Raw genomic sequence first — 22,523 nt, forward strand, 5'->3', positions numbered from 1 at the left:
TGCCAACTACACGATTCCGTGTTTTCGTCCAAGTCATATCAGCACATGGCTTTGTTCCACCGGAAATGCAGGACTAAGCGGCACAAAAATAACTTCGCTGTTAATACAGCAGCTATTTTATAAGGTAGCTGAATAATATTTGCAGGGAAAGGAGTCTACGTTCTTTAAATCTGCTAATTTAATATGCCAATCGGCACGCACCTTCCTTACAGCAGGCTAATGACTAAAACCCGTGGCATGAATTCACACGACTGAGGGCAAAAGCTTGGAAACTGGAAGCGTTGCGCGTGAATATTCCTTTAGCGTCATGTGTTTGCTTGTATATATTTAGTTTTGCGCAGTTTGTAGACCAAAGTAAGTGAAAGCAGACTGGGAGGAAACCAAGAGGAGAAACAGCCGACGATGGGAAAGGAAGCCCGTGAATGAATTTGTTACTATATACTTAAAAGCTAGCTAGAAAGCCCGTTTGGGGGTGGGGGTGGATTGGATTGGATTTTAGAGTCCAAATTTTAAAAATTTTAAATTTTAGAATGTATTTATTGATTAGGGCTATTGATTTAACCTTATTTTAATTTTTATACCTTGTGTGTTCTTAGCGTTTTAATTGCCCTGTACACCGCCCCGAGTCCTTGGAGAGGGGCGGTATATAAATCTAATAAAATAAAATAAAATAAAATAAAATAAAATAAATATAAAGAGGAGATTCTAGTTGTCTCCTAGGCGTGGAACTGGCCAGGTGACTTTGGGTCAGCCACTCTCAGCCCAATACTGGGAAGTCAAAAAAAAACAGAACAAAACACAAAAACACAACCAACTCCATCCATCTACCAATCCGCACTGTGCAGTACGGTCAAATGTGGCCCATGATCTTTAGCAAAGGTCTCGAGACTGCAGTGGATTGGTGTATGAGTGTGTGAGTGTGTGTGTGTGTGTGTGAGTGTGTGTGTGAGAGAGAGAAGAAATAGCAAGAGAGAATGAGAGAAAGTATGAGAGAGAGAGAAAGGGGAGAAAGAAAATAGGGACAGAGTAAGAGAAAGAGAGAAAAAAGAAAAAGAGACAGAGACAGAAAGAGAGAGAGGGAGAGAGAAAGAGAGAAAAAGAAAGAGAAAAAAGAGTAAGAGAGAGAAAGAGAATAGGGACAGAACAAGAGAAGAGAGAAAAAGAGAGACAGAAAAAAAGACAAAGAAAGAGAGAGAGAGAAAGAGAGAGGGGGACAGAGGGAGAGAGAAAGAGAGGGGGAGAGAAAGAAAGAAAAGAAAAAGAAAGAAAAAGTGTGTGAGAGAAAGACAAAGAAAAGAGAGAGAGAGAAAGATTAAGAGAGAGAGAAAAAAAGAGAGTAAGAGAGAGCGAGAGAGAGAGAGAGAAAGACACGGAGTGCTTTTTAACACATCTGATTTTATCCACCTGTTAGAGACGGCTGACCTCCGCAGCGTCTTGGGTCTAACTTCATTTCCAAGGGCTGCTTTAAACTCCACAGGTGTGGGGGGGAAGGCGCCCCCCCATGGCTAACTGCAGAACGCTCCCATCTTGCCTTGTGTGGCTGCTATGCAGTGGTTGCGGGGGGGGGTGGGGTGGGGAGAAAGACGCGGCTGCTTTAAAGCGTGGGGCTCGGAGACGCCGCTTGGAGACCCCCTCCGGAGGGCTGCGCTGCTTCCGTCAGGAACGGTCCAGCCAACGCAAGGCTCCGTGCGGGAAAGAGTTGTGGGTTGTCGCGCCTCTGTGACACCACAGACCCTCTTGCAACCCAGAGGGAAGCATTAAAACACCCGAAAAAGTCCGACCCAACACAGGCGGTCCCCAACCTCGGCGACCCGTTTGAACTTACAACGCCATCAAAAGGGACCCCCTGGTGTCTGTTTTCACGCTTACGACCGTCGCAGCATCCCCAGGCTATTCGGATTAAAATTTAGAAGCTCCTATTTAGGGACGGTTGCCGTGTCCCGGGAGGGGGGGGGTCCTTCTGACCAGCAAAGTCAAGGTGGGGGGGAGAGGAAGTCGGGTTCATTAAACCAACGGGTTGCTAACTTAACCCCTGCAGTGATTCGCTTAACAACTGTGGCAAGAAAGGTTTAGTAAGACGGGGCAACCTTCGCTTAACAAATGTCTCGCTTAGCAATGGAAATGTTGGGCCCAGCTGTGGTCCTAAGCCGAGGAACGCCCGCAGCTGGAAAGCCCACCTCGACTCCTGGTTCTCCGATTCTGACAAATACAACCCCAGCTCCTCCTACCTTCAAAGGCTGCCTCCTGGGAATCGGAATCTGTGCTTCTGGTCTGGCACGGAGACTACTCTTCAGAGATCTCAGCCGCCTCTTTTCCTGCTGACACCTTGGTGCAAACGTTTGCCTTTTTCAAAACTCAGCCTCACAGCAGCTACAAACCGAAGGAAGCCAGTGGCTTCCCTCGCCTTTCTCCAAACCCGAAAGGGTTACTAAGGGACTGTGCTATTGGCCTGCCAAGCTTTGACCAGCCAAAATCCTCTTATCCAGAGAAAACAGGAATCCCATTTTTGCTGGAAAGAAACCGAGACCTCCCCGTGAATCCAATTTTCAACAAGCCCTCTTTTCTGTTGCAATTTGCAGGCGAAGCGTGGCTTTCTATCCTAAATCACACACACACACACACACACACACACACAGAGAAAGACACACACACACACACACACAGAGACACACACACACACACACACATAGAGACACACACACACACACACACACACACAGACACACACACAGACACACACACACACACACACACACACACACAGAGACATACAATACAGTCCTGTTTCTCAGGCTCTTTGAAAGCAAATTTCACCCCAGCAGCCCTACGTAAGTAAATCCACACTTCTTGGTGAGGATTTCAAAGCGGAGCTGCGGGATTTTTTAATGTTTTAATTGCTGCCTTTGTCTACAAAGATGCCCCCAGCTGACAAGGCAGATGCAAAGCTCTCCACAAAACCCCCCCCCCGAGTCTGCCGTCTTAAACGGAACGGGGTTGTTGTTCTTGTTGTTGTTATATTATTATTATTATTATTATTATTATTATTATTACATTATTATTATTATTATTATTATTATTATTATTATTATTATTATCATTATTATTATTATTTAAAGAATGCTTACGAATCCCTCCAAAAGGTATCTCGAGAAGCTGTTGCACAAAAGCAGGGAATGAAATAAAGGCGTGCTCTTTGATTTCACCGTTTGCCCAAATCTAGCTTTCTGCCTGAAGGTTTCCCCCAGGCGGGCATTCACTTTCTTACTTTCCGCATCCCAGAAAAAGAAAAAGGGAAAAGAAAAAAAAAATCTCCCTTAATAATGTCAGTTCTGGGGACTTCAAAGGGAAAAGAAAAGCCACTTTTCCCCCTCTCCCTCCGTCCCCCCCCTCCCCGCCTCAAGCATCCTCTTACCCTCACACGGTTAAATGCAAATTCAGCTTTCCAGACCTGCTCCTAGGAACGCGCAGCGCACACAGTTCCTACGCCACCTACTGCAAAGCTGAGCTGACAAGCTCATGCAAAGCTTAGGGCACTTCCTTCCAAGCCTCGCTTCCCGGGTTTTCGGAAGGAAATCTGGCCGGAAAAGCAGAAAAGAGGGGCAAGGCGAGGTGGCCAGCCGGCCAGGAGGGCGATCCTAGCCATCACCGGAGCATCCCAGGCCGACAAGCCCTCCGGCGTGAAATGGAGAACGGGGAAAAAGGCAGCCAGTCGGAAGGCAGCGATCAAGGCAAGAATTCTAACACGTCTCCGGTGACTCTCAACGTGGGGGGCTACCTCTACGTTACCCAGAGGCAAACTCTGGTCAAATACGCCGACTCCTTCCTGGAGAGACTGGTGAACGGCAAAACGCTCTGCCCCTTCGACGCGGAGGGCCATTTCTTCATCGACAGAGACGGTCTCCTATTCAGGCACGTCTTGAACTTCCTCAGGAACGGGGAACTGCTCCTCCCCGAGGGCTTCAAGGAAAACCAACTCCTGGCCCAAGAGGCCGAATTCTTCCAGCTCCACCTCTTGACCGAGGCGGTGAAATCCAGGTGGCAGAAGGAGCAGCTGGCATCCCGGGAGGCCACCTTCCTGGAAATCACCGACAGCCACGACCGTGCCCAGGGCCTGCGGATTTTCTGCAACGCGCCCGACTTCATCGCCAAGATCAAATCCCGCATCGTTTTGGTCTCGAAAAGCAGGCTGGACGGCTTCCCCGAAGAGTTTACGGTCTCTTCCAACATCATTCAGTTTAAGTACTTCATCAAGTCGGAAAACGGGACCCGGCTGGTTTTGAAGGAGGACAACACCTTCGTCTGCACCTTGGAAACGCTCAAGTTTGAGGCCATCATGATGGCCCTCAAGTGCGGCTTCAGACTGCTGACCAGCCTGGATTGCTCCAAAGGGTCGATTGTCCACAGCGACGCGCTTCATTTCATCAAGTAATGTCCCTGGCACCAAAGGCCTCAAAGCATGCAGCCGGTCGGCCTCCTTAAAACTTCCAAACATCGCCCGGCGGTTTACCCGGCACTGCCAATCCCGGAGCCCGGCGGCTAATCAATTCATGAGAACTTGCGGTATGTAACATTTGTAAAAGTCCACCTGCCAAGGTTCATTCATTGTGTCCGTTTTAATAACCGCCAGCGTAATAAATAAGTAAATAAAAAGGTGTCTGTTAGATGTGATAAACAGCCAAAGCGAACGCTGAAGCCGTCTCCATCTGTGTTTGCTGGCTTTGGCTTTTCTCACGCAGATGCCAGGGGACGAACAGGCTGGTCTGCATTTCAGCGTGGACAGAATGCGCAGCTTCTTCCTCCGCTGGAGAACGATCAAAAAAATGCTTCCTCGTCCTGACTCTTATTTATCTTTCTGGGCCGATCCTGGTTGAAGAGGGGAAAACTGTGTGTCTCTCTAATGGTTGATGTTCAAATGTGCAGCGCGGGTGCAGGAATTGGGCAGGTCTAGTTTAATGGACAGAAGGAGCAGGGGTGACATGATAGCAGTCTTCCAACATTTGAGGGGCTGCCACGAAGAAGAGGAGGGGGGGTCCACCTCTTCTCCAGAGCCCCTGAAGGCAGGACGAGAAGCAACAGATGGAAACTCATCAAGGAGAGAAGCAACCTAGAACTGAGGATAGACTTCCTGACAGGGAGAACAAATTAACGGGTGGAACGGCTTGCCTCCAGATGTTGTGGGTGCTCTGACACTGGAGGTTTTTAACAAGTGACTGGGCAGCCATTTGTCTGGAATGGTAACAGGGCAGGGGTCTTCAAACTTGGCCCTTTTATGACTTGTGGACTTCAACTCCCAGAATTCCTCAGCCAGCCAAGCTGGCTGAGGAATTCTGGGAGTTGAAGTCCACAAGTCATAAAAGGGCCAAGTTTGAAGACCCCTGTAATAGGGTCTTCTGTCTGAGCAGGGGGTTGGACTAGATGGCCTCTGAGGTCCCTTCCCACTCTGCTGTTCTGTAAATCATGCTGCGAGGTCGAAGAGATAGCGGGATTTGAAACCGTACACAGGCATCCACTTTATTTAAACTAGCCATACGGAAGATGCTAGACCATGTATAGTTCGGGATGTCATCCTTTTGACTATCCAAAGAATAGGAGGAAAGGAAAGGTGGGGAAAAATATCTAATCTAATCTCCTATTAACTTTGGTCCTTTAGAGAACAATAATTTAGAGAGCACACTGAGACAAAACAGTTCATGGTCCCAGAAAAGACTTTGATGTTATCTTTTTACATTTAAAAAAAAATCCCTCTTTTTTTTTTTTTTTTTTAGAAAAGACAGGTAGTTCTGGACCACGATGGAGTCCAACATTTTCTGTTGCTAAGTGAGACATCCGTTAAGTGAGTTTTGCCCCATTTTACGGCCTTTCTTGCCACAGTCATTAAGGGGATCACCGCGGCTGTTAAGTGAGCAACAGGGTTGTTAAGTGAATCTGGCTTCCCCTGCCTGACAGAAGGTCGTAAAAGGGGATCGCACAGACCGTCATAAATACAAACCAGTTGCCAAGCATCTGAATTAACCAGTGGAACTACTTGCCACCAGAAGCTGTGAATGCTCCAACACTGGAAGTTTTATAAGAAGAGACTGGACAGCCATTTGTCTGAAACGGTATAGGGTTTCCTGACTGAGCAGGGGGTTGGACTAGGTGACCTCCAAGGTCCCTTCCAACTTCTTCTTATTATTATTGTTATTAATTTTGATTACCTGATCATGGGGATGGTTTAGAAGTTGTAACTGGGGGGGGGAAGGTCACAAAAACACTTTTTCAGTGCCGTTGTAACTTTGAATGGTCACTAAACGAAGCATCCAGGACTACTTGTACACATTCGTGCCAAAATAAGAGGGGGCGGGGGAATCTAGTTAACCCGGCAGAGGAGAAGGCTACACATGGTGAAATGTGAGATGCATACCACAACTCAACGCTAACACTGTCGAACAAGACAACCAGGTTTTCAATTGTTTCCTTCCTTAAAAACTCAAGGTTTTCCATCCAAACTACAGCAATGAAGTCTTCTGTTTTTTGTTCTTTTGTTTTGTTTTATCAGCAGGGAAACACGAAGCTTAAGCGCATTGTAGTCGGGCGCCGATTCCCATTTACTACGACTTCCAATTATTTCTGCCGTTATCTTTGAGAGTTGACTTCGCTCCAGGGCAGCTTAGAGTAACCTGCTAACATATTAATCTGCTCACATTTTAAGCCGTTTAAAAACATCTGGATTCTTTCCCACGGGGGGGGCTGACTGGTGTGTGTGTGTGTGTGTGTGTGTGTGTGTGTGTGTGTGTAGACAGGGGCAGGTCCCAAATTATTTTCTCACCTGTCTCCTCTTCCTACAATCCCCATCTCAGAACAAGGAACAACAGCGGCAGCCTCTATTACGTCGTCTCGAGACGAGAAGCCGATGCCGCAACAGGTGTGTTTGTGTACTCTTTGCTGAAAGGGAGCAGTCAGCGTGGCTTTCCCTCTGGAAGCTTCCCACCGGGTCAAGCTGGCATTTATGGCCCTGTTGTACTGGTGGTCCTCAACCTACGACCGCGGCGGAGCCCAAAATTTTCATGGCTAAGCGAGACAGTTGTTAAGTGCCCCATGTTAAGAGAATCCCTGCAGTTGTTAAGTTAGTCACCCGGTTGTTAAAGTGAATCTGGCTTCTCCCGTTGCCTGTCAGAAGGTCGCAAAAGGGGTTCATGTGACACACATACACACACACCATGGACACTGCGACCGTCGTAAATAGGAGTCGGTCGCGAAACGTCTGGATTTTGATCACGTGACCCATGGGGATCCTGCGGGGGGCGTAAGTGTGAAAAAATGGTCATAAGTCACTTTTTCCCGCACCACTCCTAACTGAACGGTCCCTAAACGAAAATGGTTGTTAAGTGGAGGGCTTATTGTGGTGGACCAGGACAACTCCACACTTTATAAGGCCTCCTGACGTACTGCTTAGTCCCCAAACTCAATTGTGAAATTCAACTTTCATCTAAAGATTCATTAACCAGCCCAGTTCTTGAAGCTAATAAGCCTCTCTCCTTTCAGTCCCGGAATTTGATTTTATCATAAACTTCCCAAAACAATCACACTAATGGGCACTAAGCGGGGTTCTTTTGCTTGCTTACATTGTGCCTTTGTTACTTTTACAAACAACCCAAGGCCGCAAACGTATACAACACAACGTCCTCCTCCTAGTTTTCTCACAGCAACAGCCCTGTGAGGACTAGAACTCCCCGTCTCCTGGTGATTGGGCCAAAGTTACCCAGCTGCCTTTCATGGCTAAGGCGGGACTAGAACTCCCAGTCTCCCGGTGATTGGGCCAAAGTCACCCAGCTGCCTTTCACGGCTAAGGCGGGACTAGAACTCCCCGTCTCCCGGTGATTGGTCCAAAGTCACCAAGCTGCTTTTCATGGCTAATGCAGGACTTGAACTCATGCCCCCCCAGCCTTAACCACGAGACAAAAGTAGCTCTCTTAAATCTGCAGGGATGAAAAAAGAGACATTTCTTCCACCAATGCTTTGTAAAGATTCCAGTCTAGAGAAGCCGCGCTCTCTTAGCACTCTGGCGTTTCTGTCGTCAAAAAACCTAAACGGCGAAAGAAGACAAAAGTTTGGGGTAGAGAAAAGGGATCCACTACATTTCTCAAAAAAACGTCTTTGTCGCCTGCTTCTGTCCAGGATCCTAGGTCAGTGGGCAGCTCTATTTCCTGTCTCTGGAACACATTTGACACACAATAGTGTGATTTACATCCGAGGAGTGAAAGAAGAATGGGTGTCAAAGTTTTACGTTTTATAGGGTGTGATGCTGGACCCCCCCCCTTTCCGAAACGCAAAACACATTCTGTTAAATTCGCAGATGGCACCCACCTGTCAGGAGTAGCCAAGACCCCAGAAGACCAACCCGGGATCCAAAAAGATCTTCACAAACTTGAACAATGGGCCCTGTCCAACAAAATGAGTTTCAACGTGGAGAAATGCAAAGTCTTACACTTAGGCAGGAAAAACCAAAGGCACAAATGCAGACCGGGCAAGACCTGACTCAAAAACAGCCACTGGACCATCACTTGACCGTGAGCCAGCTGTGTGCAGCAGCAGCCAAAAAAAAAAGCCAATACAATCCTGGCTTGTATAAACAGAGACATAGAATCAAGAACATGCAAAGTATTAGTACCGCTTTACAAAGCCCTAGTAAGGCCACACCTGGAATACTGCAGCCAATTTTGGTCACCACGTCACAAAAAAAGATGTTGAGAGTTTGGGAAAAAATTCAGAGAAGAGCAACTAAGATGATCCAAGGCCTGGAGGCTAAAACATACGAAGGACGGCTGCGGGACTTGGGTTTGGCTAGTCTAAAGAAAAGAAGAAAGAGGGGTGATATGATGTAGCGGTATTCCAGTACTTGAGGGGCTGCCACGAGGCAGAGGGGGTCACATTATTCTCCAAAGCCCCAGAGGGAAGGATGAGAAACAACGGTTGGACCAAGGAGAGAAGCAACCTGGAATTAAGGAGAAACTTCCTGAAGGTGAGGACAATTAACCAGTGGAACAGCTGGCCACCAGAAATCGTGGGTGCTCCATTACTGGAAGTTTTTAAAAAGAGACTGGACAATCACCTGTCCGAGCTGATATAGGTTCTCCTGCTTGAGCAGGGGGCTGGACTAGAAGACCTCCAGGGTCCCTTCCAGCTCTATTCTATTCCAAATTATGCTTTGGCCTTACACCCTGGCCTTACACCCTGGGCCACAATTACAGCTAAGAAAGTATTTTATCCTATAGGAGGAAGGCAGCAGCCACCGCTAAAAGCGACTTCTGTTTTGCAAGCTACACAGCGCAAAACGTAAAGAACTGTGAGCAAACAGTACAGAAAAGGCATTGTAATTAACAGGTCTGCCTTCTCTGCTATTAGTAATTTCCTGATTTAAGGAGTGAATAGAGTGTTCAAATAAAGCAGTTTCCCACTTTTTTTTAAAAAAAAAAATTAAAACACAAGGAAAAATTGGGTCCTGCTGGTGCACCATCTGCTGTCATCTCACTTCTAATGCGGCAAGCTTCTGGGACTAATTGCCACGCCAGAGATACAGATCCCAAGGGAATGTGTGGTGAAGGGTTGGGAGTCTCCAAGGCAGTTGGCCCTTTTATGACTTGTCGTTGTTGTTGTTGTTGTTAGTTGCAAAGTCATGTCCGACCCATCGCGACCCCATGGACAATGTTCCTCCAGGCCTTCCTGTCCTCTACCATCTTCTGGAGTCCCTTTAAGCATGTGTTTTATTCTATTCTGTTCTGTTCCATTCCATCCCACTCCATTCCATTCCAATATTCTATTCTATTCTATTCCATATTTTCTATTCTATTCTATTCTATTCCATATTTTCTATTCTATTCCATTCTATTCCATTCCATTCCATATTTTCTATTCTATTCTATTCTATTCTATTCTATTCTATTCTATTCTATTCTATTATTTTCCATTCCATATTTTCTATTCTATTCCATTCCATTCCATATTTTCTATTCTATTCTATTCCATTCCATTCCATATTTTCTATTCTATTCTATCCCATTCCATTCCATTCCATTCCATTTCTATTCAATTCAATTCAATTCTATTCCATTCCATTTTTCCATTCCATTCCATTCCATTCTATTCTATTCTATTTTCTATTCTAATTCCATTCCATTCCATTCCATTCTTAGCACAATGCCTCACGAGGTCAGTACCCCAAAGAGTGGTTTGAGGAAGGATGGAGGGACTTGGAGTCCCATCTGCCTTTAGAAATAATATGTCACGGTATCCAAATAGCAAAATCTGCTTAACCCTTTCTCAAAAAAAAAAAAAACAGGATCTGAAACCAGTGGATCCTTTGGTTTTTAATTTGAGGCCAATTACAGCTGTCATAGAGAAGCCATTGCAGAGGGAAATTGCGTTAGGAAAGAAGTGGAGTGCTTGAGGCTTATTTGACAATAATTACTCAATTCAGTAATTAGTGGAGGGAAATGCACAATTCTGGTAAATTGAGGGCAGAGAGTAAGCACAGCCTCTCTTCCAACAAAAGAGACAAGCTTTCCCTGCCAACATAACTCCATCTACCCAATTTTCAACTCCTGAATGCAGGTATCTGAAAAACACATCACTGCTGAGAAAATAGGAGTGGAACAAAAATCGAGAAACAGGATTTCTTAAAAATATAAGAGTGTCAGAATGTTAATTCTCATCGCACGTCTGGATTGAGGTTCGTGAGAAGTGGTCAGGAGAAGCTTCCAAGTGCCAACTCAAAATAGATTAACTGCTTGAATATAGAATAACAAGAGATAGAAGGGGCCTTGGAGGTCATCTAGTCCAACCCCCCGCTCAGGGAGGGAACCCTGTACCATTTCAGACAAATGGCTGTCCAGTCTCTTCTTAAAAACTTCCAGTGTTGGAGCATTCACCGCTTCTGGAGGCAGGTTGTTAATAATAATAATAATAAAGTCGGAAGGGACCTTGAAGATCATCTAGTCCAACCCCCTGCTCAGACAGGATCCCTACATCATTTCAGGCAAGTGGCTGTCCAGTCTCTTCTTAAAAACTTCCAGTGTTGGAACATTCACCGCTTCTGGAGGCAGCTGTGTTGTTCCACTGGTTAATTGAAGACCAGCACCATCATGGTCCATGTTCTCAAAGGTCACCATCATGCTGGAACTGGAGATACCTTAAAACATTCCTACAGGATTTAGACCCCAAAGGTGGACTTCCTTTGTTTTTCTTTGAAGACGTTTCGCTTCTCATCCCAGAAGCTTCTTCAGCTCTGACCGAAGGGTGGGGAAATGGCAGGATTTATGCTCCTTGCAGACGGCTGGCCATTTGCATCCTTTGAGAGTCCTTGGAGATTTACCTGTGCCCTCAGGGCCACCTGACTCCTGTCGTCTGCAAAGGGCACGGCTAAATGTCTACGGGTTGTCCCAAAGGTGCTTTTTTTTTTCCCAAGGAGGCAACTGGACTTTCTCACTTTTTTCCTTGAAAACATTTCGTCTCTCATCCAAGAAGCTTCTTCAGTTCGGAAGCTTCTTGCATGAGAAGCGAAACATCTTCCAGCCGAACAAGAAAGTCCCGTTGGCTTTTGGGGGCAACTATGACCTGGATGACTTGAGAATCTCCACAGACACGCTCTTTAAATATTAGTTCTTCCATCTGAAGCAGCATCTTCATCAACCCACACTGGAGGGCTCGCATGGACAGTAGCAAAGAACATCGGAAGGAAAATGCAGGATATCTAACAGAAGGCAATCATCATGCATCACATCTGCTGAACATAACTATTCTTTCTAAAACCCGCTAAGGTTTCCAAAAAGCATTTTCACCTATAGGTTCACTTGGGAAGTAGCCCATTGTGAAAATGTCACATTAAATCTGCTCAGCCTGGCACTTTAGGAGAGAAAGGCAGGCCTATTCATCTGACATTAAGCTTCTTTTCCTGTGGAACAAATGCCTTACAAAGCTGTTTGAAGGGACTTAAGTAAGAGATGCACTTGTAATTATCGCTATGAATTAAGTTCTCTCGAACGTGTCGAGAAAACTAGGCCAACGTTAGGTTCAAAAACGTGACGACGTTTTAACCAAATCAATTCTCAGGCTTTGGGGGGGGGGGGGAGGAAATCAGGATCTAAGCAAGAAAATGGAAAGGACTTTGCTCCATAACCATTGGTTAAGTAAAATTTCAGTGGTTCCACCAACAAAATGTGACACACGGGATAGAATTGAGAATTCTACTTACGAAGCCAGGAAGAGGAGATTTGGGCAAACAGAGCCAAGAACATGACTTCAACTTTTTTGGACTTTGAGATATTTAATTCTACTATCTAGGATCTTCCTGTGGAATTCTGGAGCCAACAAATTAAGACAATGGGTGTCTACTGGCAACGTTGAGGGACGTGCTGAAGTGGACGTCTCGTCCTCAAATCAGTTAGAATAAATGAAGAAGGATAGGATAGGATAGGATAGGATACGATAGGATAGGATAGGATTACAATTAGAATAGAATAGAATAGAATAGAATAGAATAGAATAGAATAGAATAGAATAGAATAGAATAGAATAGAATAGAATAGAATAGAATAGAATAGAATATGGAAGGGACATTGAAGGTCATCTAGTCCAACCCCCTGCTCAGGCAGGAAACCCTATACCATTTCAGACAAATGGCTGGCCAGTCTCTTCTTAAAAACCTCCAGTGTTGGAGCATTCACAGCTTCTGGAGGCAGGTTGTTCCACTGATTAACTGTTCCCACTGTCTGGAAATTTCGCCTTGGTTCTAGGTTGCTTCTCCTCCTTGGTTATCTCTTTTTCCCAAAAGGCTTTCCTTCCTATCTAGGATTATTTTCACTTAGCCAGGCATGTTGGCATGATGGGCATGCAAAAATGGGCAAAACTGCCATCGTACCTTTGTGGCCGCCACAACAATCTCTTTCCAGGGACCCCTCTGGAGCTGGCCATTTTTACAGAACAGCCGAGCTGTTCTATAGTTCCACAGGATTTTGTAGCCGTTGGCTGCCTCGTTTGGGAATTATCTACGGAAGAGGCTGCCTCTGCCGTGGGAAACCCTGAAAGCCAGTCACAACGAGGCTCAACCTGTCACAATAAAACCTTCCGTCTCGTTCCCAGAGAGTCGGAAAGCCAAAGCTGTCTCCTTTTTAGCAAAATGAACGAGGGTAATTAATGGTCCTGGACAACCCCAACCGAAGAAGACAACTAGCCAAGGACACTTTGCTCAGTTCTGCAGGAACCTCACGACATTGAAATGGAACATCTCGGTAATAGGGAAGTCCGTTTGTGTAGCAGCTCTACACAGATGGCCAATTCGCCATGGGCGGTCAGGCAAACTGGACCACCTCCCCTCCACGCGTCCACAAATATTTATGCCGACACGTGATCCTTCGCAAAATCTAACTCACGATAAAAGCCCCTCCCAAAAAAACAGCTTCTCGTTAGGAATTTAATATGTATTGTTCAATAAAACAAATGGACCCAGACAACACGTTGTTTACGAAGCACCTATGAATTGTAAACTCAGAAAACTAACAAAATGTTGAATAGGTAAGAAGATGACGTTTAGGCCACCACTATATTGTTAGTTACGTTTTCACAAAAAGAAATGTGCAGAGACTCAATTGGGGAATAAGCTATGTAAAGTAAGATTTCAAGTAAAGGTTAGGGCACAATGCTGGAAGGAGGGCTGTAGAGCAGAAGTATCCCTACATCTGTGTGCTTACTCCTAGAGGTATGCTAGCAAACCACAGAGTGTATTTAGTAGCAAAGGTTGCAATGATCGCTTGGAGGTGGGAGGTACTCCTAATGTAATCTACTGGATCCCCTGAATAGATTGCCCCTGTGACTAGGTAGGACTATGCAGGGGAGGAAGCTAACTACCAGACTGCAAGAACGCAAGCGAGCGATCAGACAAGGAGAGCCAAACTCGTTGGTCACCTCACATTGCAATGAACAAGGACATACATTCAATTTCGCACTAAGATTGTTGGACAAGCAAGTACAAAAACAGCCAGGGAAGAAATTGAAGCCTGGGAAACAGGAGTGCTGATTTACCACCAGCTTATCAAATATTTAGGAGGTGAGGGCTTGGCAGCACAAGGAAACAACAACCAACAACTTACTAGTCGGCCATCAACACCCTAATCAACCAATAAGAAACCACACTCAAATAGACACCATGTAAATATGACACATAGAATAACCCAAAGCACACATTCCAGTAGAGAGAAGTTTCCTGAAGATGGCCTCAAGCAGGAGTACCAAAACTCAGAAGACTAAGCCGCTGGTCCTGGTGACCAACCTGATTAGATCTTGTATTTAGTAGCTATCGGGGGGGGGGGAAATAGGGGATATCAGGACTATCTGTGGCCCCAAACTGCTAGGCCCCCCAATTACTTCAAAAGAGATAATAAATATGCACAATGGCTAACCACATGTAAACAATACAACTCAACCTGTTCCATGTAATGTAACATTGATAACCACCATATTTCACCTATGACACAACCGGTTGTTGTTGTTGTTAGTTGCGAAGTCGTGTCTGACTCATCGTAACCCTATGGACTATGTTCCTCCAGGCCTTCCTGTCCTCTACCATCTTCTGGAGTCCATTTAGGCTCATGCCTACTGCTTCAGGGACTCCATCCAGCCACCTCATTCTCTGTCGTCCCCTTGTTCTCTTGCCCTCAATCTTTCCCAGCATTAGGCTCTTCTCCAGGGAGTCCTTCCTTCTCATTAGGTGGCCAAAGTATCTGAGTTTCAACTTCAGGATCTGGCCCTCTAAAGAGCAGTCAGGGTTGATCTCTAGGACTGACCGGTTTGATCGCCTTGTAGTCCAAGGGACTCGCAGGAGTCTTCTCCAGCACCAGAGTTCAAAGGCCTCAATTCTTTGGCGCTCAGCCTTTCTTATGGTACAACTTTCGCAGCCATACATTGCAAGTGGGAAGACCATAGCCTCAACTATACGCACTTTTGTTGACAGGGTGACGTCTCTGCTTTTTAGTCTGCTGTCTAGATTTGCCATGGCTTTCCTCCCCAAGAGCAAGCGTCTTTTAATTTCTTGGCTGCAGTCCCCATCTGCAGTGATCTTGGAGCCCAGGAAAATAAAATCTGTCACTACCTCCATTTCTTCCCCATCTATTTGCCAGGAATTGAGAGGGCCAGATGCCATGGTCTTGGTTTTCTTAATGTTTAGTTTCAACCCAACTTTTGCACTCTCCTTCTTCACTCGCAACAAGAGACTCTTCAGTTCCTCTTCACTTTTTGCCATTAGAGTGGTATTATCTGCATATCTTAGGTTGTTGATATTTCTCCCGGCAACCTTAATTCCAACTTTTGATTCATCTAACCCTGCCTTTCTCATGATGTGCTCTGTATATAAGTTAAACAGGCAGGGTGACAGTATACAGCCTTGCCAGACTCCTTTCCCAATTGTGAACCAATCAGTGGTTCCGTGTCCAGTTCTCACTGTTGTTTCTTGCACAACCGGTACAAAAACACAAATACTTGAAAAGCAGAATCAGCAAGGACAACAGAAAGCGATTTTGTTGAATTATGTAGCGCAACATAGCACAACCAAATGGCAGATGTTGAACGGTAGCAGCCATGCATATTCAAAAAGGACATTTCCAAAGCGTATTTCAAGACCTAAACCTCAAAACAATGAAACACGACAGAGTAAAAGCTACAGCTGTTCTTTCTTTCCCAAGAAATAATTTAGAGACAGAGATTGCACCAGACAATAAAAAAAATTATGTCTTGACTCTAGAAACACAAAGAAGAGAAATTGGGAAGTATCAGCGGTATCCTTTGGAACATTAAATTTGGTTTCAGCCTCCTCTAATGCTGATGAGGCTAGTCAAACAGAGAAATCTCAAATGAAATAGTAATATTAACAAGACAGCAACTGAGTTTTTTTTTTAAAAAAAGTTGTGAGTCGCTCCTTACTAAAAAAAAACAGCAGAAAAACCTTCCTTTCACCTGAAACCAACCAGTTATTCTCAGATGCGATACCCGATTGATGGATGAGTTTCTTGAAAAACAGAAATCTGGCAACAAATGGCCATTTGCAGCGTGAAATGAAAACGCTGGCTGAGGAATTCTGGGAGTTGAAGTCCACAAGTCCTAAAAGGGCCAAGCTTGAAGACCCCTGATCTGTAAGAACAACTTACAGTAGCTTTTCTCAACTTTGGCAGCGTTGACGATGTGTGGACTTCAACTCCCAGAATCCCCCAGCCAGCATGCTGGCTGGGGAATTCTGGGAGTTGAAGTCCACACATCGTCAAGCAGTCAAGGTGGAGAGACACTGCCTTGCAGATCCTATGCTTAAAAGGATATTTGGTTTGCAAAACGATAGCTAAAAACTGTACCTATTGCAGGGGTAGGCAACCTCGGCTCTTTTATGACTCATGGACTTCAACTCCCAGAATTCCTGAGCCAGCCAAGCTGGCTTAGGAATTCTGGGAGTTGAAGTCCATGAGTCATAAAAGAGCCGAGGTTGCCTACCCCTGACCTATTGTCTCTGGCGTTCCCTTAACTTTTCTCCGAAGGTAAGCAAATTGCTTATTAACATTTAAATGAAAGGAACGAAGGACATTTTCTTCCCATGCCTTAAACGCCAGCAAATGCACTTGGTGTAAGCTTTCATTAAGTTTCAGAAATCGTTTAAAAGATGCTAAGGAACTCTTCTCTCTTTCAGAAACACCGCATTTTAACAATTTAAGCAATTTAGAGCAATGAAGGCATTTGAATTCATACTTTCACCCCAGCGGTTCTCCTTATGCTCTGGATGAAGCTTGAAGAGGTAGCCTAACGCCAACATTAAAATTGAAGAATTGTTATGAATATTGTTAGCCTCATAATCCAAGAGGTTGGAGGCACTACTTACCGTTATTGCTGCTGTCTGATTTTTCATCTGTCTGGCTCTCTAGAAAGAACGATAAAAACAAGAGTGAGGATTTTTTTCAGCTTCATTGTTATTAGCTATTAGCACTAGTTACTAACTGTTATAAGTTGGTGTCGGCTCACAGACTGTAACTATAGGGTCCTTGGTACTCGCTCAGTTCAATGGTTTTCTTGCATCACCTTTGTAAGACTGCAGTTATTTTTAATCTAAGTCTATACTATATTATGGCTGTCAGCTCATCATGCCTCAGTAGAAAAATTCAGTGTATTCCTATGATAGAAATTCAATTTCCTGCCTTTCTGCAACCGATTCAACGTCCCTTGGAAGTCTATCCTGATTCTCTTCCCATGCTATAAACAATGGACACGTTTGCCCAAAATGTTGCCATAAACCAAGGGGTATGATGAGAGGAAACGGTTGATGGCTTAAAAACGATTGGAAAAATAAAAAATAAGGGGGCGGGGGGTGTCGTAGCACACAAAAGGAAAACAACTGAGGTTGCAAAGAGGTTTAATGACATATTTCAAAAGCGAGGATAACGGCTGGGTATATTAACAAACTGCAAGCTATAAAGTACAGAGAAAGCGTGGAAAAATAAATAAAATTGATACATCTGTTCCTGCAGGTTTTGCAATGTGTAGGGTTTTTTTTTAAAAAAAAAAATTTGGGTGCCCAACGTCATCTGCTTCACAAAGTTAAAATATTTTCCATGGCTGCTCCTTAGACCCTGAGAAAACGCAGTTTAGAACATATTGCTGAAGCTAAAAAGCCATGACTGCAAAAACAAGGAAGAACTCAACGGTTCTACTGCGTTTTATTGCCAAAAATGTCTAAAATTGGATGATCAATTATTTTAATCAACATAATGGATTTTATATATCGTTATGCTTGAAGAAGTCTCTGGGTGTTGGTTAGCCTATTCAATAAAGAAATTGGCCTTCTCCAACCCAGCGGTATCCAACTGGGATTAAAATTTGGACTCACCGGCCGTGCTGGTTTAATTACAGAAACGGGAATGACATTCCCATTAAATCCGGAAGGCTGAAACAGAGCAATGAAGGCTTCACGTAAAAGGGAAACATGACTGCTTCTCAAAGGAAGTCACTTTAAAATCGGAGGCTTATCACTGGATTTATTGTTTTCCTTTATTGTTGGTATATATTATATATCGCACATACTTCTTCTGCCGTGTATTTGTGTGTATGAAAAAGGAAGTGCCACAGAGCCACCCAAATAGGCCTATAAACAGAAGGCTTATCCTGGAAGATTTCGTATCGTGCAGCATAAAGAAACAACATTAAGACCAGACTCCTAAGATGACTCAATAAGAGATGGTTCTCAAAATGCCAAGTGGTTAACAAGTCAGATAACCGGACATAGTCTTTGTTCGGTCACTAAGACATGTTGTAATAATAATAATAATAATAATAATAATAATAATAATAATAATAATAATAATAAGAAGAAGAAGAAGAAGAAGAAGAAGAAGAAGAAGAAGAAGAAGAAGAAGAAGAAGAAGAAGAAGAATTATTAGAAGAAGAAGAAGAAGAATTAGAAGAAGAAGAATTAGAAGAAGAAGAATTAGAAGAATTAGAAGAAGAAGAAGAAGAAGAAGAAGAAGAAGAAGAAGAAGAAGAAGAAGAAGAAGAAGAAGAAGAAGAAGAAGAAGAAGAAGAAGAAGAAGAAGAAGATGGAAGGGACCTTGGAGGTCATCTAGTCCACACCCCTGCTCAGGCAGGAAACCCTATACCATTTCGGACAAATGGCTGTCCAGTCTCTTCTTAAAAACCTCCAGTGTTGGAGCATTCACAGCTTCTGGAGGCAGGTTGTTCCACTGGTTAATTTTTCTCACTGTCAGGAAGTTTCTCCTTAGTTCCAGGTTGCTTCTCTCCTTGATTAGTTTCCCTCCGTTGCTTCTTGTTCTGCCTTCAGGTGCTTTGGGAGAATAGCTTGGCTCCTTCTTCTTTGGGGCAGCCCCTGAGATACTGGAAGACTGCTATCCTGTCACCCCCTCATCCTTCTCTTCATTAGACTAGACATACCCAATTCCAGCAACCATTCTGTATATGTTTTAGCCTCCAGTCCCCCAATCATCTTTGTTGCTCTTCTCTGTACTCTTTCTAGAATCTCGACATCTTTTTTACATCATGGTGACCAAAACTGGATGCCGTATTCCAGGTGTGGCCTTACCAAGGCATTGTGTCTGACTCTTCGCAACCACCATGCACCACAGCGTGCCCGGCCTCCCCGCTGTCTCCTGGAGTTTGCCCAAATTCATCTTCATCGTGTCAAGGACACCATCTAACCGTCTCTTCCTCCGCCTTCTCCTTCGGCCTTCCATCTTTCTCAACATCGGTCTTCTCCAAAAGTTCCTCTCTTCTCATCTGGCAGCCAAAATATTTGAGCTTCAGCTTTGGTCTCTGTTCTTCCGAAGGGCGGTCAGGGTTGGTTTCCTTTAGGATCGACCGACTGGATCTCCTTGCAGCCCAGGGGACTCTGAAGAGTCTTCTCCAACACCACAGTTCGAAAGCCTCCATTCTTTGGCGCTCAAACTTCTTTATGGTCCAACTCTCGCAATCAAGTGGATAAGGTTAAGGGCGTTCAAATGGAAACTTAAGAGTTGTGAGATGATGTTATCTCAGCTTTGCCAAAAGCTCTGAGAGGGTGTGAACTAACAAAGGAGAACATTTGTAGCTCAGGGTTGAAATGAGGGGTCCTTGGTGCTCTCTGAGCTTGGTTATTTTTTGCAGACGTTTCATTAGCCAAACTAGGTAACATCATCAGTGCTACAAGGAAGTGGGGTTTGTGGAGAGGAAGAGGGGGAGAGAGGAGGAGGAGGAGGAGGAGGAGGAGGAAGGGGAGATCCTTGGTATTGAGCTTGTTCTCTTGCAGATGTTTCATGACCCAACTAGGTGACATCATCAGCGTTAGAAGGAAGTACAGTTTGTAGAGGAGGAGGAGGAGGAGGAGGAGGAGGAGGAGGATTATGGGATCCTTGGTGCTCTCTGATCTTGATTATTTTCTTGCAGACGTTTTCATGACCCAACTAGGTAACATCATCAGTGCTAATAGCACTGATACTACGTGAACTTTCAGGGCCATGACACAGAAGACGATAAGAGTGCAAGATAGGAGTTCTGGTCTCAGATCATTAGGCTCTCCAACCATGTTTTGCCAGCTAGATTTTGAATCGGAGACGGGTGCGTGAGTCAAGCTTTTAGTTCAGAAAGTGAATTATGAAAGCTGTAAACCTGCCTTTGTTTCAATGTGTCTTGAGCCAAGAAGAAGCCCTGGAGGTATTGCAATATCTTTCATGGGGACGTTTTGAGCATCACTTCTCCCACCCTTAGCTGGGCCCATCCATTTCTTCCTAAGCAGGTCGAGGATCGTCTGGGTCTCTTTTGATAAAACAATGCACCATTTCCTTTTAAGTTGTTGTGATTCAGGGTCAGCCTGTGGGTTCGGCAGTTGGGTCGGACAATTCAGAGGAAGAGGAGGGGGGTGTTGGAGAGGTTGCTGAGGGGGTTGGAGAGCTTGCTGATGAGAGCCCTCAGCCAGGCCCCTCCCACCTGATCACGACGGAGACTCAGCTGTGTGAGCCTGACAGCGTGGATGAAGATGACCTACAGCTGGCCCTGTTCAAGGACGCCCGACGCAGGAGGCAGTCAATCAGGAGTAAACAGAGGAAGGCAATGGGGCACCTCGGAAGGAGGCAGAGAGAAGCCACGCCCTGAACTGTATAAAAGGGGAATGCGTGGGAGGGCTGGTTTGCTGAAGGCAACCGCTTGAAAAGCTCCTGTTTCTTGGTTCGTGTCTTGTTTTTGCTCTGTTTGCTTTTGTATCCATAAATTTGGCAGGCTTAGTTCCAGCCTCTTGCCTTCTTGTAAAGGGGTTGTCCCTGCCTTATCTGCAGGGCCGGTAGTAGGCTGGTACAGAACATAAGTATTAGGGAGAACACCTGTCCTTGCAAGAGAAAAGGTCTTAACGGTGGTGTCGTAGCTTTAACAAGTCACATTATATCCAAGCTCTTGTGGGAGCAATTATCTCCACGACCACTTCTGAATCCTTAACTCGCTTCCCTTTTAAAAGTCACAGCCATCCTATCATGACATTTACAAATAGATTGCTGAAATTAAGAGTGTGCCTCAACCACAAAGACATCCGTAACACAACCGTAACGTGAACCAGGTCACTTAGCCCTCTTTCACTTATTCATGCAGAACACAAGCCGTGACAACTTCGCTGTCGGCTGGCAGACAGTCCGCAGGGGACCACCAGCAGCCAAATGCAGAATGGGTTTAAAACTGGAGCCCAGAACAGGCGGCCCCAAAAAAGATATGGCAAGGGTAGCCACATCACCAACTATCAACGTTGCTCCAATCAATAAGAGTTAAGTTAGATTAGCAGGTAGAAGAGATAAATTATTCATGAAATATACAAAGGAATTACAAAAATACTTCCCATCAGAATTGTGATCTTAGTACAAGTTTTTTTTAAAAGAAAAGATAGGTTAGTGGAGTATATAACCATCAGATAGATAGGTAGGTAGGTAGATATAGATGATAGATGTTTGATAGATGATAAGAGATGATAGATGATTGATAAAGATGATATAGATATAGATATAGATATAGATGATAGATGATTAATAGATGATAGAGATGGGCTCCAAGATCACTGCAGATGGGGACTGTAGCCAAGAAATTAAAAGACGCTTGCTCCTGGGGAGGAAAGCCATGGCAAATCTAGACAGCACACTAAAAAGCAGAGACATCACCCTGCCAACAAAAGTGCGTATAGTCAAGGCTATGGTCTTCCCAGTTGCAATGTATGGCAGTGACAGTTGGACCGTAAGAAAGGCCGAGCGCCAGGGAATTGAAGCCTTTGAACTCTGGTGCTGGAGAAGACTCCTGCGAGTCCCTTGGACTGCAAGGCGATCAAACAGGTCGGTCCTAGAGGAGGTCAATCCTGACTGCTCTTTAGAAGGCCAGATCCTGAAGCTGAAACTCAAATACTTTGGCCTCCTAATGAGAAGGAAGGACTCACTGGAGAAGAGCCTAATGCTGGGAAAGGCTGAGGGCAAGAGAAGAAGGGGACGACAGAGGAGGTGGCTGGATGGAGTCACTGAAGCAGGAGGCGTGAGCCTAAATGGACTCCAGAAGATGGTAGAGGACAGGAAGGCCTGGAGGAACGTGGTCCATAGGGTCGCGATGGGTCGGACACGACTTCACAACTAACAACAACAAAGAGATGATAGATGATTGATAGTAGGTAAGTAGGTAGGTAGATATATATATAGATAGATAGATAGATAGATAGATAGATAGATAGAGAGAGAGAGAGAGAGAGAGAGAGAGAAAGATAGAGAGATAGATAGATAGACAGACAGACAGACAACCTTGTCATTTTTTCCTGTGGGCATAATGGCACACATTAAAAATGAAATTTAGTTGCTTCCACTCACAAGTGTACAACATACATTTGTTTTCATCCACAGGGTGTCCGTCTCTTATGATAACTGCGCCCAAAATTTCTCTTGCTAAGGCAGCAGAGTGAGTTTCACGGCATTTTACGACCTTCCTTGCCGCAGTTGCAAAGTGAACCTCTTCAGCTGTTA

The 22,523-nt window shown here is 44.8% G+C and overlaps 2 protein-coding genes across 2 annotated transcripts in view; one reads left to right on the forward strand and one right to left on the reverse strand.

The window, feature by feature from the left end:
- GTF2F2 (general transcription factor IIF subunit 2) overlaps window positions 1-22,523 on the reverse strand; it is a 67,792-nt gene that overhangs the window by 22,002 nt on the left and 23,267 nt on the right. The window contains exon 5 of the mRNA XM_083362355.1: window positions 16,889-16,927. Coding sequence (XP_083218481.1) covers window positions 16,889-16,927 — 39 coding nt within the window. The remainder of the gene's footprint in view (window positions 1-16,888; window positions 16,928-22,523) is intronic.
- Window positions 403-4,429, forward strand: KCTD4 (potassium channel tetramerization domain containing 4; the record flags this gene model as incomplete). Its single annotated transcript, XM_083362577.1, has 2 exons — window positions 403-418; window positions 3,570-4,429. 2 exons carry the CDS (start codon window positions 403-405, stop codon window positions 4,427-4,429), a joined length of 876 nt encoding a protein of 291 aa, XP_083218703.1.

This window comes from Vipera ursinii (assembly GCF_947247035.1).
Source record: "Vipera ursinii genome assembly, chromosome: 4".
Lineage (NCBI taxonomy): Eukaryota > Metazoa > Chordata > Lepidosauria > Squamata > Viperidae > Vipera > Vipera ursinii.